An 18538-nucleotide genomic window follows, 5' to 3' on the forward strand; every position below is an offset into this window, starting at 1 on the left:
TTACAGGCGGTGTTCCGCAAGGGTCAGTTCTCGGCCCTGTACTCTGGAACGTTATGTACAATGGGGTTCTGAGAGTCGCGATGCCAGATGCGGTGAACGTAGTAGGTTATGCGGACGACATTGCGGTCGTAGTAGTAGCGAAAACCCTGGACGAGGCGAGGAACAAGTGCAACGAAAGTATCAGCAATACTAAAAGATGGCTCGAAAACGCTGGCTTACAACTAGCAGCTCACAAAACGGAGGTTGTTCTGATGAGTAGCCGAAAAAAGATGGAAACAATAGAGATATGTATTGATGGCCATACAATAAAGTCAAGTCCACATTTAAAATATCTTGGAGTAATCCTAGATCAAAGACTTTCGTTTAAGCAGCACTTAATAGCCACACACACCAAAGCGGCGAGGTCCGTGTCGGCAATAGCGAGAATAATGCCCAATATGCTAGGCCCCAGACAACTAGTCAGGAAGCTGCTGACAAGTGTCAGTAGCTCCATCATCCTTTACGCGGCGCCAATCTGGATATCGGCTATTAAACATAGCTCATATATGAGAGGAGTTGCTTCGGTCCACAGACTGGCGTCATTGAGAACTTGCTGTGCATTTAGAACAGTGTCGGATGATGCAATACATGTTATATCTGGAAGACTCCCCATAGACATAGCAGCAGAGCGTTGCTCATCAGTTCGAGCCATGAGGGCTAGCATGTCACCTAGCCAATATAAGCAAGAAATGGAAAAAATTAATGAGAAATGCCTCCAAAAATGGCAGGAGAGATGGAATACCTCATCGAAAGGAAGGTGGACCCATTCTCTGATACCCAATATTAGAGAATGGGTTACGCGGGATCATGGGGAGGTGAACTACTACCTCACACAATTTCTATCTGGTCACGGCTGCTTCAGAAGCTATCTGTACAAATATAAGCATGTGGAATCTCCACTCTGCATGCACTGTGAAAATGATATTGAAACGGCAGATCACATACTAGTGGAATGTGTCCGTTTCCAAAAGGAAAGGAAAATACTTTCAGATAAAGTAGGAAAGTCCTTACCCATACGCTCAAGGGATGTGGTAAAATTTATGCTAACATCCCACCTAGCATGGGATATGGTATGTGGGATAATAGCATATATTATGCAAAGGCTGCGTGAAGAGGAAATCAAGATAAGACCGAGAGTGCAGTCCCGAGAAGCTGCAAACGTATGACAAAATAAGAAGTTATATATAAAAGAGATGTTGTATACATAAACAATACCTGCCCTGCGAAGGAAAGCCTATAGGTAGTTCCGCAGGGAAACACAGGTCTGAGAGCAAGGGGGTGCTTTAGCACGTATGCGCTGTATGCGAATCGGGCATAATTGTTGGTACGGGCCAACAATATCTTTTGAAGATTTACACCCACCTTTGGCGTATCCATAAAAAAAAAAAAAAAAAAAAAAAAAAAAAAAAAAAAATGCATACAAGCACAACATTGTTATCACCATTGTGCTTTTAAGCGAAAGCCATTGTTTTTTGTAGTTGTTGTTGTTGTTGTTCTTGCTGCTGTTGGGTACATATTTTTATACCGTGTCATCTTTTACGACTACTCATCACATAACGGGCACTACCGACTGCTGTACAACTAAGCTTATCCGCCATACTTGTTGGCGCTACATATATATACATATGTGTGTGTGATGTATGTGTGCATGTGTGTGTGGAAGTTATAGTAAAGATGTGCAGGCAGTACATGGCGTGTTGCCCTGAATTTTAATTACACCACTGAGACAGCAAAACAACGTCGCACCCTCGATAACAAGCGATAAGTTCAGCCAATCCTTTTATGCTTGACTTTTGTAATGCCTTTCGTATATATTCAAACACTTACATACATACACATATAAATGCGTGTGCGCTTTTTCTTAGTCCTGCCTTACATTTAATCACTTATATAACAATTCATTTGCTTTCTTACAGTTATCGCTTCACACAAATCGCTGTGGATGCGCAGATAAAAACGCCCGGCGGAAAGACTTACGATGTAATATTCATCGGCACAGGTAAGTGAACAGGAGAGAAAGTGTGTCGTAGTGTGTGAGAGAGAGAGAGAAAAGAAAATAAAATAGGAGACAAAAAGGATAAACGAATATAAAAAGAGAAAAAATTAGTGAATGCTTGAAACCATAATGCAACAATGTTCTGACTTTTTAAGGGGTTAGGCTGGTATTTATAAAGCCCCAAAGAAGATCTAATTTCAACAATTTATGTTGAGAGTAAAGGAAAAGGCATATAATTACTCTCTTTCAGTTTTTTTTCAGTTTTTACATTGATAAAAAACGGCGGCTACAATCCATGTCAAATTTCCTGAAGATATCATGTTAAATAAAAAATTTGTCCATACAAAGACTTGATCTTGATCGGTTAATGTGTCCAGTGTGTTTAACGTGGGTACCTGCTGACGACAGCTTTACACCACGACACCCAAAAGCACAGCGGATCAAATCAAGGCTTTCATCAGCGCCCTGAAAAGGCCAAGCATGTTCAGTACCCATTGGCAATGTAGAATGGCCACTCTAACCATCTTGGTAGGGTTCGAGGCCCATCTAAAACCGCTGGCGTACTTTGGGTCCAGTACCCGATTGCAATGTGGAGTTACCCACATTCAGCTGACAAAGTATCAGTTCTTCCCGCATTCGAGTTTTAACCCCAATCATCACGATACTTCCCGAGGGGCCAGTCCGGATGAGCAGGTTGGAATGAACTCCAAGAGCTCCAGCTCCTCTTGGCACCATCAACGTTTACGGTCAAAAAACAACCCAACCTATCAGATAGGTTCCTCTGGTGCAAAAATCCATTCAGAGGCCTATGCTTTGTAAGCAGAAAACTTAGACAGAATCTGAAGACTAGGTTACCCTCAACAAACACAACGTCCCGAATATACTCATAACTGACTCCACCGTTAGGAGTATTGTCCCAACGGTCTTGCCACCTACACTTGCGTCACATACCTAATGCAAACGCCGTTTACCCGAAGAATTGGTGGACGAACCGGCGACAATCTGTCTTAAGTTACATTGCCACCATTTTTTCAATCGATATGCCCACACTCACCCCAAAACCCAAGTATTTACAATTTCTAAAAATTATCATCTAGCCCGCTTTAACTCAGACCGTGAGTGACCCTCGACCAGAAGAAGAAAGTCCTCCGCATACGCACAACACTTACAGAGTGGCTCGAATTGTTCAAGCAGAGGGTCCGTCAGGATATTCCAAATATTGTATATGGATGGAACCCTACGCGCAGCCACGAACCACTCCGATCTCCACACTCCTATTCATACCGACTAGAGAGGCCGTTCCTGTTCATGCATCTTCTATACAGGGTCCTTTCCTGAACTCTTACTGCCTATCCGACCACATACCCTGCATTAGCTCCTAAAGACATTCCATCATAAAACTTTCTAGGACTTTTCCAAGTACTGGAGAGAGACTGATTCCCCGATAAGAACGAGAATCAATCTTGATCTTATCACGGGACCTTAGGGAATGCACAACCTAGCACTTTTCCATTTGCATGGAAAGAATCCCGCATTATAAATAGCCTCCAGGTATTCCGAAATGAACTTTCACAATCTTTTGGACATCTCTCCGCTCAAACCGACAAGACCTGGGGACGGTTTAGACTTAACCAGGACAAAGGCATACCCCAACTCACCATCATCTAACGGAGGGACAGGTACCTCACCTGCATGAGGTGTCTCCACTTCCGAACTGGGAAAGAACGCGCCTAGCAGAACCTCCGCGCACTCTCTCCACGACGATAACAGAGTGTCACCGACGCGAAGAAAGGTGATATCCTCCCTCATACGACTTCGGCAGATCCTATAGATTTCACCCTGAAGATATTTTGTCAAATAAAAAAAAATCTCATAATTTTTCGAAAAACCTACTTCGAAAAATATAGTTTTGTTTTAAGCTTAAGCTTACTGACCCGAACGCTTCGACACTACAAATAATAGTCCAAGGAAACCATTTTATGCACTAATTTAATATTATTTCTTGAACCCTAAGTGAACAAAAATATTTTTTTAATCCTAGACTGACCTAATCTCTTCAGGTCTTACATTGTAGAAGCATAAAAATAATATTTATTTTTTCATTCCCACAGATCATGGCAAGATTATTAAGTCCGTAAATGCCGAATCAGCCGATTCAGATGCGAAGGTATCATCGGTGGTGATTGAGGAAATCGATGTGCTGCCGAAGAGTGAACCGATTAGAAACTTGGAAATTGTACGCACGATGCAGTATGGTAAGTTTGATTAATTAAGAAATAAATAACTAAAAAATACTCAAATAAATAAAGAAAAAAAGTCGTAATCAGATACGTATAAGTCACAACTCAATCTGTTCACATTCCTGCGACTTAAAGCATATTCAGCCACTGCATGTCAAGCATTGATTACATTTGTCGTACTACGAAGAGACTCATTAAAAGTTGCCACATTTTGTTTAACTTTTTATTATATTGTTTTTTGTTTTTTTTTTTCTTCTTTACTTTTTCCATTTCACAGACCAACCAAAGGACGGCAGCTACGATGACGGAAAATTAATCATTGTCACCGATAGCCAAGTGATTGCAATACAATTGCATCGCTGTCACGATGACAAAATCACCAGCTGTAGGTAAGTGTAAAATGATGCTTGCTTTTTGTTGTTTCTTCACAGTTATGTAGTACTTTGCACCGAGCGCTCGCGCGCTATTGTCAGTAACTGCAAAGTCAGTGACACATTGAGTTCGCCAATGGTTAGCCGTTGCATACTTGTTGGCGCGCAGCAGTTAATTCGTTAAAAAAAGAGCAGTGTAAGGATATGCAGATGCAGATGCATATTTTTATTAGGGTGGTCTGGTTGTTTGTTGAAAAAATTGTTTTGAGGATATGGAAATAATAGTGAATGAGTTTACTTCCGAGAAACTTTTCTCAACGCCGAAATGTAGGCAACTTTTTCCATAGATTCTTAACAGTAGAAAGTGTCCTATGTTTAGGGATGTTTAAGCCAAGACGCAAACCACCTTATTTTATATGGTTTTTTGGTTGTAGGAGAATAAATTATTCTGCAAATTGTTTTTGTTTTTTTAGAATATTTTTGAGCCATTAGAAAGCTTTAGAAACGTGTTATTTCTAGTGACTCCCCCATATCACCTTGGAAAAAGCTTCGAATTTGTAATTTTATTGGGTCTGTTTGATATTTTACCTCCCTTTGAATATATTTTAGCTAAGTCACATACCTAAATAATAAATAAGATCAGTTTCGGAGAATTTTAGTCTATATCTTCGAATATCCGTAAAGTTCTGGTGTTAGAAACCCAATAATACTAGTGAAAAGTGTGGCCTACATTTCGGCTTAGTTTAGCCAAGTCACATACCCATTTACTGTACTTCAGATGATTTTTCTTTTGTTTAAGCAAAGTAAACTTTTTTGACCGTTGTATGTTTTGTGAAATGTTTTTAAGATAATATTCTTTCTCCTAATTGATTTCGAGTCTTTTAAGACAGAACTGACTTTTTGGTACTACCTTTACGTTGGCAATATTGTATGAGTTTGCCTGGAATTTTTGTCACTTTTTGGTCATATGTTAGCTAAGACACCAACCTTCAGAATTAAGCGAGGTAGTATCGGCATTGAAAGCGTACAAGAAAGTAATGAACGATCTCCAGAGCTTCGCTTAGAATTGTCAATTTGGGCCTTAAGAAATTACTAGAAACTTTAACAGAAATATATGGTAGCATTCTAGGATAACTAACCAATTTAACGGATGTATGTATATATACATATTTCTATAGGTATTTTGTATAGACTCTTTTTGTCTGAAGGAGACATTCATATTTCGAGGTTATTAAAACAATTCAAAAACTAAGTTTGTTAAAAATGCTAAATCCTCATGAAGCCACGAACAATCCCACTCAGGCTGTTAGAGACGTTTGTCCATTGTGATACCCAGAACACCTAAGGTTGTTTCAAAAAGATCATAGCATATCGGCAAGACGTCTGGAAACTGCCACAAATGCATGTAAGTCTAAGTCTGGCGAAGGCTGGACTGTGTAGGAGAAATTCTCTAGTGTTTCCAATTCCTCTTCCTTTTTTGACAAGTTGAACCCTTCAAAATCTCTAACCTCACTGCGTGAATGGCAATGAAACTATGCCATTTAGGATGCTTATCATTACGCAGATGTGAGCTAAGAGCTAGCAACTCAATGAATCTTTAACGTTACATTCTGGGACAGAAGGCTTTCAAAGCCCAACAAGTGTTGGCTGCCAACCAGCGCTTGCTGAGTTCGCGCGAAGCCCATAATCAGCGAGCTTAAGGCCTGTATAACGACTCTGCTGTCGGTGTGGATGCATACTTTCCTGAAAGAAGTCGTACTTCTAAAGTAGGAATTGATCGAGAACTCCTGATGGAGGATTCCCGTCAAACCTTACACTTGAGCTCTGATCCATCCGTAAAAAATCTCATACCTTCTTGAAAGAAGCCACGCTATCCTTCTACCTTGAAAGATAATGAGATGGTCTGGGAGTCTGAAACTGGGGTTGATTGAGAGCTACTGATGGAGGTTTCCTCTCCACCATTCCCCTTGAGTTCTGATTCATCCGTGAAAAACCTCGCGCCTTCTCCAACGACTCCGTTCTACACCCAAAACCAAAGAAAGATTTTAGAACAACTCTCTCACTTTTGGAATTATTTCAACTGTACAAAACTGTTGAAGCCAAAACTTTTGTAATGAATTTTTTTTTATATAATTTAACAATTTTTTTTGTAAGTAATAAATAGTATTTGCTTTCAAAAATCATTACCCTAATGACTACATGACATATACTCCATATTTGTATATATACATATTTTATTATTTATATTTAAATTTTCCATTGTTCACTATTTTCCTCCACTTCACACTCTCTTCATCGCTCTGCCGTCAACCAACCAAACCGACCACAGTGAGTGCGTAGCGCTGCAGGATCCATACTGCGCTTGGGATAAAATTGCTGGAAAATGCCGTTCGCATGGTGCGCCACGTTGGCTGGAAGAGAATTATTTCTATCAGAATGTTGCAACCGGGCAACATGCGGCATGCCCATCAGGTAAGTAATATAGTACAATGTATATTAAAAAGATTTTATAAGTTTGTAATAAAATACATATAGGCATAACTACATAGTTTACCGTAGACAGATATTTATAAACACACACCCAGATTCCCAGTTGCCACACATTTGCTTGCGCATATACATACATATATTTCGCTTCACGACAGCAACTCTGTCGGGCATATTTCATGCAGCTGACTGCCCTGAAGTTAAATGAAACTCACATGTGTATGTGCTGTGCTGCATACATATTTAATTCGAGAATATAATCCTATATAAAAGCGAAAAATTCAACAATATTAATTTTTGTTATTCTGTCATTATAACAACGTACATTCCCGGAGTATTGCTCGTGTTACTCTCCTGGCAGAGATTTGGCCGCGTGCCAGATAATGGCAAATTGCCAAGCTCTGTGCTCAAATTAAATTCCACAGTTGGTGTACAAGCGAAATTAAAAGGAAAAATTTATGAATTTAAGCTAAAATAAATGTTATTGTGGTAGACGCTTTGTATAGCTTTCAGTTCACCTGCAACTTCATACATATATTTAATTGTCCAGATGTCCATATTTTTGAGTGAATCCTGACAGCTGGTGTGGACTACATGTTTTCATGTAAAAGGTAGTAAAAAAGAGTTAAATGTCAGATGACTCAGTTATAAGTACTCTCCAATGACTTATCAACATTTGACAGGTGTGAGAGCCGCCTATCAACACTTCAGCCATAGTTGTAAATCAAGTAAGCCAACGTTTTGAAACAAAAAAGTACAAAACATTGAATCTTACACCTTTACACCTTCTGTTACGTGTTTCACTATTATGTTCCTACAAACCTTGGTTGGCTTAGGTTAAGTAAAGTTAAAGGCCCACCCTAATAGTGGATCAGCGATATTTCCGTGAAAGTTTTCGTTGGTGTAGGTTAAGTAAGGTTAATAGGTTGATCATAACAGTGGATCTCACTTGGAAAGCTAACGGTCCGTTATGGTACTTAACACTCCTATATAATTGCCCATAGTTCGTCAAAGGTATGACTAAACAAATGTTTCGACCATGGACTTCCAAAAGCTAGACTTGCTCAGTCTTCAAATAGCACGTCACCTTCTTCCACAATACTTTGACAATTTGTCTCTGACAAGATGTTTAGCTTAAAGGCTCATAAGTCAACTAAGTGCTTTGAGGCTATCACAAATCTCCTTAGATGGCTAACGTCAGTTTCGACTATGTCACCTGGTTCACCGAAGGTATGACAGCCGAAATGTTTCAAACTCAGACTTCCAAGAGCAAGGCAGGCTTAGTCTTCAAAAAGTACCTCATCTTCTTCCATAATAGATACTTTGACAACTTGCCTTTGGCAAAATCTTAACCGCATGAATATCTATTGCACAATGTCCAGTCCTGTTGGACAATGTCTTACAATTCCGGCCAAATATATTTTGCAAAGGGCAAGAAGCTCAGTAAATATCCTGCGATCTACCCTAGGTCAGAAAGATCTCAGAGTAACACCGCAGCTGGTCGAAGTTCAATGGCAACTAGGCGCTATTCTTCAATGTGACCACGATTACCGCAGTTTACGTATACGGTATGGCGCGACGAGCTGAGTCGATTTCACCTTGTCCATTTGATAAGATCCAATCAGTTTGTCGACGGTCCCTTTTTGGGCATTGAGCAGAACACACTTAAATTCCAATCGTTGGGCATGCTTTCATTCGACCATATTCTACAAAGAAGCTGTTGTATGTTCCTTATCATTTCTTCGCCCCCGTATTTGAACAGCTCAACCAACAATCCATCGGCATCAGCCGTTTGTTTTTCTTCAGACGGGTAATTGCTAATCGAACTTCTTCATGGTCGGGGGAATTGAACGTCTGCTCCATCGTCATCGATTGGAGAAACAGATTCAACATCTTCTGGTGTTATGCTTTCACTGCCATTCAGCAGACTGGAGATGTGTTCCCTCCACAATTTTAGTATGATTAGGACATCAGTCACTAGATCCTCTGGGGGTTCTACAAGAGTATGCTCCGGTCTTAAAACCTTATGTTAATGGTCGCAACTTTTCGTAGTTTTACGAGTATTACCCCTGTCGGCCAGCTTATCAAGCTCTTCATGCTCACGCATCTCGATCTATCACTTTTTTTGACTACAAATGCGTCTCGCTTCCCTCTTCAACTCTCGGTATCTATTATTAGCTACTTTATTAATATGATAATAGTTAACCTTCATTTGAAATATCTTTGCAAAAGCACTTGTGTATCAAAAAATAATTAAAAAACACACAGAAAGAACACTTTAAAATAAACATATATACTCTTATATATATTTACCGTTAAGTATTTCAAGTTTTTATATAAGCATTTATCTACGTATTTTTATCAAAATACCCCCAAAAAAAAACAAAATAAACTTCCAAGACAATAACAGTTTTTATTTTCTCTTTATTTTCGTATCTATCATTTGTAATCATCACATTTATGCATTTTCATTTTCAACGCACATTCTTCTTTCGTTTTACTTTTCGTATCACCACCACAATAACAACACTAAAATATTGCATATTTAATACATACAAACATCTCGCCATTTGAAATACTATGCCCGCCGTCTCGCCTCTCTTGCACTCTATCATTGCACCGCCTCTATTCTCAGCATACACTCCATTCACATTTGCAGGTAAAATCAATTCCAAGGATGCGAATGTCGGCGAACAAAAAGGCTATCGTGACGATATGGATTTGTTGGATTCACGACGCCAAGGCAAGGATCAGGAGATCATCAATATTATGGGTGATAAGAATTTCGAAGGTAAGATGAAAACAAACTCTTTGCTTCATTTTTATTCAAATTTATTGTGCAACGTGTAGTAATAATAATAAAAACTAGTCCCAAACCCAAGCCCAATCCTTTTTTGTACATATGTAAAAACTTGTATGTGTAATTGTGTACGATGTAGATAACTCGCTATGTATTTGTAAACGCTTTTTTAAACATGTTGTTGTGTTATTTATTTATGTATGTGCATATAGGGTGGTCCAAGTAGTTGCTTTTGTTTAATTTTGTTTAATATTTTTACGCTATTAGTTAAGTTGAGTAGAAGGTAAGTTCTGAGGTTTAGCGAAAAATTTTTACCATTACAAAATTAAAAAAAAATGATAAAGTTTGTTGAAATCTAAAAAAAAGTTGTAAAAAAACATATCAAGAAGACATCCATAATGTTTGAAATACTTTTAAAAAGAATTACACCGCTAGAAGTGCTCTTCAGAAGTCGTTATATCGATATACATATACATAAATATACCTCGTATGTCCCCAGTGTCACAAGTGCTCATGCCATGTTTGCTATAACTTTCTTAATAAAAAAATCGTATCTTTGGAAACAGCGACCTGATCTTCAAAACTAAACTCTTATCCATTTAAAAAAAATCTAAAAAAAAAATTAAAGAGAAAACCATGAATTTTATAGTAGTTTTGATAGTTGATTCATTTGTATGTGAAAAGATTCGATCTCTTTAAGATTTGTTACGCAATTTTTAATATCGATCGAGCAGATCTGAGCATTACCCATTTACTAGATATTCATGGTGAAGTTTTCTTTCTGAGCAAAAGTCTCAATATGATGCAAATACCAAATTTACGGGTCTACAATTTTCAAAAACTAAATTATCGGGACTAAAAACTTCCATTTCCGACTTCTTTAAAAAAAAAAATGTTAAAAGCGACTTTTGCAGTTATAAAAATTTCGGGATTGCAATTTTTTGATCCCGAATTTTCGGGACCGACAAATAAACTTTAACCATAATGAATTCATATCTCCAAAAGTCATATACGTAAATTTCGGGACTGCATTTTATTGATACCGGATTTTCGGGATTGACCAAAAAAAATTATAACGAAATTAAATACATACATATATAACACATATAACCTTTGCAGTTACAAAAATTTCGGGACTGCCATTTTGTGATCCCGAATTTTCGGGACTGAGAAAATATTAAAGTTTTTAACGACAATAAATTTATGATATAATACTATTTTAAATTTCGTATCCTAAACTTGCAAAACTTTAGCTAAAGTTGCAAATCCCGAGTTTCCGGGACTTTATCGGTCCGTATTTGTGGAAGTTATGAAGTAAATGTTACTTACTATGCACAATGAGATTTTGCACTGCAAAATAATTATAGCACTTCTTTCTGTCTTTCCTTTTTACCTAACAATTGAATCATCCATATCGCGCTTAAAAATCTAACAATCAAATCGGCAGAAATTAAAATGTTTGTAAAAAAAAGACTTTCGAGGTGTTTATATATTTTTGGTAAGATGAAGTCATTAGTCCATATTTATGAAAGTTATGCGATTTTTTCACTCTCCCGTACTCGATAACACCTTGCTGTATGATTACGCGCATAATAGTCTAGCTTGAATTTTCTTTAATAATGCGGCACATTGCTTTTAGTGCCCCTGAAAGCAGGCTACATGAAATGATCAACATAATGTGCTGCATGCGGATTAGTAAGGCCGACCGAAAACTAGGTATAACTTTTTTAAAACTACACCGATTTCAATAATATTGATATCAATTTGAAGGTAATCTCTTAGCGCTAATAACTCAATCCTAACAGTTTCTCTGACTCACACACATTGATTTATATGAAGTAGTTTTCCACGAAGAAGCTTTTCCAGCTCTCAAGAAATTAGAATGTATGCATTAACTGAGAGACTAACAGAGGTACTGTTTTTAATTTAAGAAATTCCAAACCTAAAAGAATCATAAAAATTTTGTTAAAAAAATCTAAGTGATGCCACATAATTCTTTTTTTTTTGTATTTTTACGAATGAAGTAGTGTTTAAAAATATTAACAAGCTTCTGAGCTCTGAAATTTAGCCAGTCTTATTCGGTAATATTAAAATAAAAATTTACAAATTTAAGAACTTTTTTATAAAAATGTGGCAAGCTAAACATATAACATTTTTTTTCTAAATTAATTAATTTTTTTACCTTAGTTAATTTGTGAAATTTATGTAAAATTATTTAATTAAATTTAAAAAAATAATGAATTAATTAAAAATATTCAAAAAGAGTAGTCAAATAAAAAAATTAATTTTGATTAATAAAATTAAAAAAAAAATAATTAAATAATGTTTAAGTTTATAAATAATTAATTATAAAAATAATTCATTACATTAAATTTAAAAAAATAATTAAATAATTAAAACAACGCAGGGGGATAAAAAATTAATTTTAACTGATTAAATTAAAAAATAATTAATTACATAATTTTTAAGTTTTGAATTAATTTGTAAAATTTTTCTAAATTAATTAATTTTTTTGCCTTAAATTAATTTTTGTAAAATTAATTAATTAATTTTAAAAAAATTATAAATTAATTAATAATATTTAAAAAGAGTAGTGATATAAAAAAATTAATTTTGATTAATTAAATTTAAAAAAAATAATTAATTAAATGATGTTTAAGTTTAAAATTAATTAATTAATTATAAAATATTTCATTATATTAAATTTAATAACAAAAAAATAATTAAAACAATATAAAAAATTAATTTAAACTAATTAAATTAAAAAATAATTAATTAAATAATTTTAATGTTTTAAATTAATTTGTAAATTTTTCTAATAAATTAATTTTTTTAACACCATTTTTTAATAAATATGGCAAGCTAAACGAAATAATATATATTTTTAATTAATTGATTAAATTTTAGTGTTTTTATTAAATTGAAAAGGTTTCAATTAAATAATTATTAAAATTATAGAAAATAGCGTGATAAATAAAATTAATTCTAATTCTTAATTAATTAATTGTATATGTTTTTTTTTTAATTTAATTAACTAATTATTAGAATAATTAATTTTACATAAATATTACACATTATTTTAAAAATTAAAAATTAATTATTTTTAAATTTAATTTAATTAACTTAATTTATTATTTTTTGTAAATTTTAATTTCAATTATTATAATAATAATTTAAACTTAATTTTTTTACCCCACTACTTTTTTTTAATTTTCTAAATTTGAATACAAAAATATTATAAAAAATAATTAATTTTATATAAATTTTACATATTAATTTAAAAATTATTATTAATTTTTCTTTAATTTCAATAATTATTTAATAAATATGTATGTAAAATTAATTAAATCATTAATTAAAATTATTTTTTTTATCCCAGTACTTTTTTTATTTTTCTAAATTTTAATAAAAAGTTTTATAAAAAACAATTTGGGCCACCCTTTAGTGCACCACCGACCAACCGCTCGTCTGTGCGGTTAATGATGACAGTGACACAGCTTGTCCGGATTTATGGCACTTTCGCATTTTCTTTGATAGCATTTTATATTAAAGCATGTTGTTGTTGCTTTTTATTGCTATGGTAGTGATACTAAAACTCGTTTACTCCTTGCACACACCTTGAGAGTGTGTAATTTTTAACGTTTGTTATGCGCTTACACTCTTTTACCTGAATATCCGGCACACACACAGTGTATAAATACAACTGTACTAACACATGCTTGACTAACACCAATATATTTGTTAATGTTGGCGTCTTATGATGTATTCCTTTGATTTACGTATTTTATTACACTAAGCCGAGGTTGTTTATAAATATATTTGCGCATGTGTATGAGTCTGTGTGTTGGCATGCATAGCTGTTGTTCTTAAAATGCCTGCATGCACGACTTGACAGCTTGTCTGCTTGGCTGTAACTTATACGTGCATATTTGCCTTTGTTAGTGTATATATAAAGTTGTTTTTGTATTTTGTTGTAAAGCCACTTTCTTTTATTTGCGTGTATGTGTACGTTTGACTTTTTCATATGCGCTGCGCTTCGTTGCTTCTAAGCTTTTTGTTATAGTTTATCATATTTTTATTGTTGATATTTATTTGCCATTTTAGACATTTGCAGTTGCATTGATTGGTTTCAGTTCATGTGCTCAATCAAAATTACTGCCACTATATTGTTATAGTTATGTAGATTGATGTGCTCTAGATATATGTACCTATGATACATGTGAGGATAGACATATAATTATATATGTGAGAATAAAGCTGTTTTTGTTATTGTTTTGTGGTTTCTAATTTCTATGCGCTTTTATTTGATTAATTTTCTATTCTTAAGCTGATTTTATAGCCTTAATTAAGGCTATGTTAAGTTGAATATATATAGAATCATATATGTACATATTAGATCAATAACTACATATACATATGTATATGTATACATATGCTTTTTTCAAAATTTCTACCTTTATTTAAGAAAAAAAGACAATATCATTGATCAGAGTAATACCTCTGAAGTTATATCAATGTCGCATTCTTCTGCCAAAAATTATTGAACCAAGCTAGTTTTAAATAATCTGTGCTATTGTGAATCGTGTTCCAGTGGGGTATTCTCAAATGGTAGTCAGAATCGGCAGGTCCAGACCATGATGCGGGTAAGGCAGAGGTATTTTTAAATAGTTTTCAAATCGCCTTGCAAAATTATGCTAAGGGTGTTATGGTGGCAAATTGTGACCTAGTGTTTAATCGCCAATGCCAATGTTTTTCGGAAATCGATCGCTTCAACTTTGATGAGTTATTGTCTTTAGCGTTAACCGGTTATGGGCTTACCAGATTTAAGAAGCTCATAATATAGAACAATCTTGTGATTCCACCAAATACAGAGCATTCCTTGACGTCATGCAAACTTATTCGCCTTTCCCGCTGATTTGGCTGGTTGGCCAAGTTTCATTCTTTGCTTTGAGGGTTGTCATAATAGACCAATTTTTTTATTATCAGTCTCAATCCGACTTATTTTTTGTAGAGTACCAGAGCCATTTCCAAAACTCCAAGAGAGTCTGCGAGTTCTTCTTGTATTTGGTAACAATCTTAATCTTTTTGGCCACCCAGAACGTTCTTCTTACGATAACTTTCGGCTGAAATTTTCCTCATATTAAATTAGTGAAGAAGAACTCCCCACAGAAGCAGTTCAGGCACAAAGTTCAATATATTTGTGTGAAGAAAAATGTGTTGCTTACGCTTAAAATGAATGAGACATATTGAAATAGACGGACAACGACAGTAGCCTTTCAACCCTCCGACGTTTTCGAGCCGTCAGTGAACCATTTAATGCTGCTTCCTCTTAGCAGAAGAGCCAACGACCTATGCCCAGCTTCAATAGTTGAATAACTATCGAAGTCTACGATGCGATTTGAGGCTCAGGCCACCGTCTCATAAGTAATAATCGGTTTTACAATAGTAGTGTACACCCACCTGGGTATACTTATAGTGCAGCTCCAGCTTTTTCCGGCAAGTACATTGCACGCCGTGAGTGCCTTTGTAGCTGTCTCCACCGAAGAGTATAATCCAGCGTTAGGCCCTGTTATTTGACCATATAGATCTATGAGGCCTGACATAGACCTTCGTCTCGTGAACGAAACGAACGTGGTTTTGATGTTCAAACCAATCCCTCTGTACTACCTCTTTGCCAAGCCTAGTCCCCTTTGTATAATGCCACAGAGAGTGTCTGCGAATTTGCCCCTGGCTAAAGTGACAATGTCAACCGCATATCCCTGACAGCGAATTCCATTGCTAGTTAGGAGCTCAACTAAGTGGCCCACAACAATGCTCCATAGTAGGGGAATAGCACTCCACCCCGCAGGCAGCCTCTTGTTATGTCGAGACGAAGCCTAGAATCCCATATTGTGGATTCAGCTATACTTGTGCGCAGTACGGTCTCCATTCGTCTGCGTACCGATGCCGCCTTTCCTTTTCTATAAGGCTCTTGCCACGTTTTCGTAAAACGTGTAGTTAAAAGCATCTTAGATGTCTAGAGATATTTAAATATTGTTGTTGCAGTAAACAACTTTGTTTCATTCACATATATTTTTAAGCAAATTTAGCATATTTTTCAGTGGGTTCCCGCATAAAAAATTTGCTTAGTATTTACCTCTACTATATACGGAATTTTGTTTTATTTAGAATGCCTGACAGAATCCTTTCAATTCTATTATCCATCTCTTTCTTTAATGCCCTTTAACTATTTTTGCATCTTTTTGGACTAAGTAATATCTTTGTAAGCATATGTATGTACTGCATGTTTTGTAAAATTTTATTAAAACTCAACAAAATGGTTCTTTATCTTAAGGCATAATACTTACATAAAATTTCAAATTTATTCAAAACTTTTTCGAAAATTATTTTTTTCCTAGAAAATTACACAAATACAAAATATCCTTTTTCACCCAAATATATTTTCATTTTTTCCACATGAATATTTTTTTTTTTTTGTAATTTATTTGAACAAATTTTCTGTAGTTAAGCATTAGCGTTGCCACCTTTACATATGTACCCTCCCAACCATTAAATTTTGTTTTTTATATGACCATATGCACTTACACACTCACACTTTATACCCGTTTGCAATGAAAATTATTAACGTTCAAATTTATTCTCTTCCTTTTTTCTTTTCTTTTTTCTTAATGATTATCAACCAAAACCAAACAAATAAATAAATAAATATATTATATCTTGGCGTTTATCATAATCCACCTCAATGTTACATATTTATGATGTCGTGTGTAACCTAAAAAAAATTAACGTTGTTGTTGGTTGCTGTTGCTGTTGCTGTTACATACATACACTGTTGCTCTTTGGTGTTGGTGTTGGTGTATTGGTATTTTTTTTTGGTTTTTGTGCGCCCAACACAACATAAATAAACAACAACAACAATACATGCGTTGCTGAAACGAACACAATGAAAATGCATTATTTATGAATAAACGCAAATGCAACGAAACCAAAAATTATTAAAAAAAACTTTTAAATAAAACAAAATAAAAATATATTTTCGAAACAAAAAAATATTACAAAAAAATTAAAAAAAAAAAAACAATAAACCCATTTTTTGAAAAAAATAAATAAATTTTCAAAATTAAAAAAATCCAAAAAAATTTTGGAAATACAAAAAAATTTAAATACTTTTTGAAAACATAAAAAAATTTTAAAAAATATTATCCAAAATATTTTTTCAAAATATAAAAACAAATTACAAATTTCAAACAAAAATTAAAAAAAAAAAAATTTGGAAATAACAAAACTTCCAAATATTTTTTAAAATTTAAAAATCATTGAAAAACCAATAAAATTAAAAAAATATAAAAATTTCAAATATTTATAAAAATATTCTTTCAAAACATAAATAAATTACACATCCATATTTCAAAAAAAAAAACATATTTTGAAAAAAAAATATTAATTTTCAAAATTCAAAAAATTAAAAAAAAATACATAATTTTTTTTTCAAAACGTAAAAAAAAAATAATAAAAAATATTTATTTAAAAAACAAAAACAAAAATTCAAAAAATTTCGAAATATAAAAAAATAAAAAAAAAAATTTGGAATATAAACAATTTCTAAATATTTTTTAAATTTAAAAATTAACAAAAAAAATAAATGAAATTAAAAAAAATATAAAAATTTCAAATATTTATAAAAATATGCCTATAAAAAACTTTATTACCACGCAATGCATTTCGCCATATTTAACTACTAAACAAGGTCCACAAATTTCAGCAGATATTATCAATGCGCAGTATACCGTCGAAACGCTCGTTATGGCCGTCTTAGCAGGTTCAATTTTCTCCCTATTAGTGGGCTTCTTTACAGGCTACTTCTGTGGCCGACGCTGTCACAAGGATGAGGATGACAATTTGCCATACCCCGATACGGAGTATGAGTACTTTGAGCAGCGTCAAAATGTCAATCGGTAAGTATTATGCATATGTATAGATGTAGATAAAGATGATTACCATATATTTACTATATATACTAAGTTATTAAAATATTTTACAAACAAAATCTCCTTTTGCTTTTTTCTTACTCACCTAAATTTGCCACAAACTATTACTTACACTTTCAATTTTTTGTCCGCTTAGCATACAAGCCGAGCCCAAGCTTCTACCTCAAGTGGAGGAGGTGACGTACGCCGAACCGGTGCTCTTGCCACAGCCACCACCACAAAATAAAATGCAACATTCACCAAAGAGTACGCTACGCAAGCCCATGCATCATCATGGACCCAACTCCGAAACGCTCTTCCAATTCCAGCCCGATGGCTATAATACACAACAGACATATCGCGGTCGGGACAATTTCGGCACACTGCGATCGCATCAGGTGATGGTAAGTATGAATACAGTATGGGAATGTGTTAAAACCGAATTTTTATTTGAATATAATACTTTTTAATGAAGTATAAAAAAAAAATAAAAAATACAGTGGAGGGCATAAAATTGTGTACGATAAAAAAAAACATTGTGTAAATTTTACTGAAAAATAACGCCGAGGTCTAAGTAGAATTAATTATATCGTCATAAAAGTGGCTAAACACGTGATATTTGTAAATTTAGACACTTC

At 34.3% G+C, this 18538-nt stretch overlaps 1 protein-coding gene across 12 annotated transcripts in view; it reads left to right on the plus strand.

The window, feature by feature from the left end:
• Positions 1-18538, plus strand: part of LOC105228487 (semaphorin-1A) — a 481986-nt gene that overhangs the window by 445427 nt on the left and 18021 nt on the right. For 8 of the 12 annotated variants that reach the window (XM_049455921.1, XM_049455900.1, XM_049455926.1 and 5 more), the window contains 7 exons: positions 1956-2038; positions 4147-4290; positions 4553-4664; positions 6976-7118; positions 9769-9924; positions 17681-17888; positions 18058-18304. In XM_049455921.1, coding sequence (XP_049311878.1) covers positions 1956-2038; positions 4147-4290; positions 4553-4664; positions 6976-7118; positions 9769-9924; positions 17681-17888; positions 18058-18304 — 1093 coding nt within the window. The remainder of the gene's footprint in view (positions 1-1955; positions 2039-4146; positions 4291-4552; positions 4665-6975; positions 7119-9768; positions 9925-17680; positions 17889-18057; positions 18305-18538) is intronic. The other 4 variants (XM_049455934.1, XM_049455935.1, XM_049455936.1 and 1 more) reach the window with 4 other exon arrangements.

Source organism: Bactrocera dorsalis, chromosome 1 (genome assembly GCF_023373825.1).
Source record: "Bactrocera dorsalis isolate Fly_Bdor chromosome 1, ASM2337382v1, whole genome shotgun sequence".
Classification (NCBI taxonomy): Eukaryota; Metazoa; Arthropoda; class Insecta; order Diptera; family Tephritidae; genus Bactrocera; species Bactrocera dorsalis.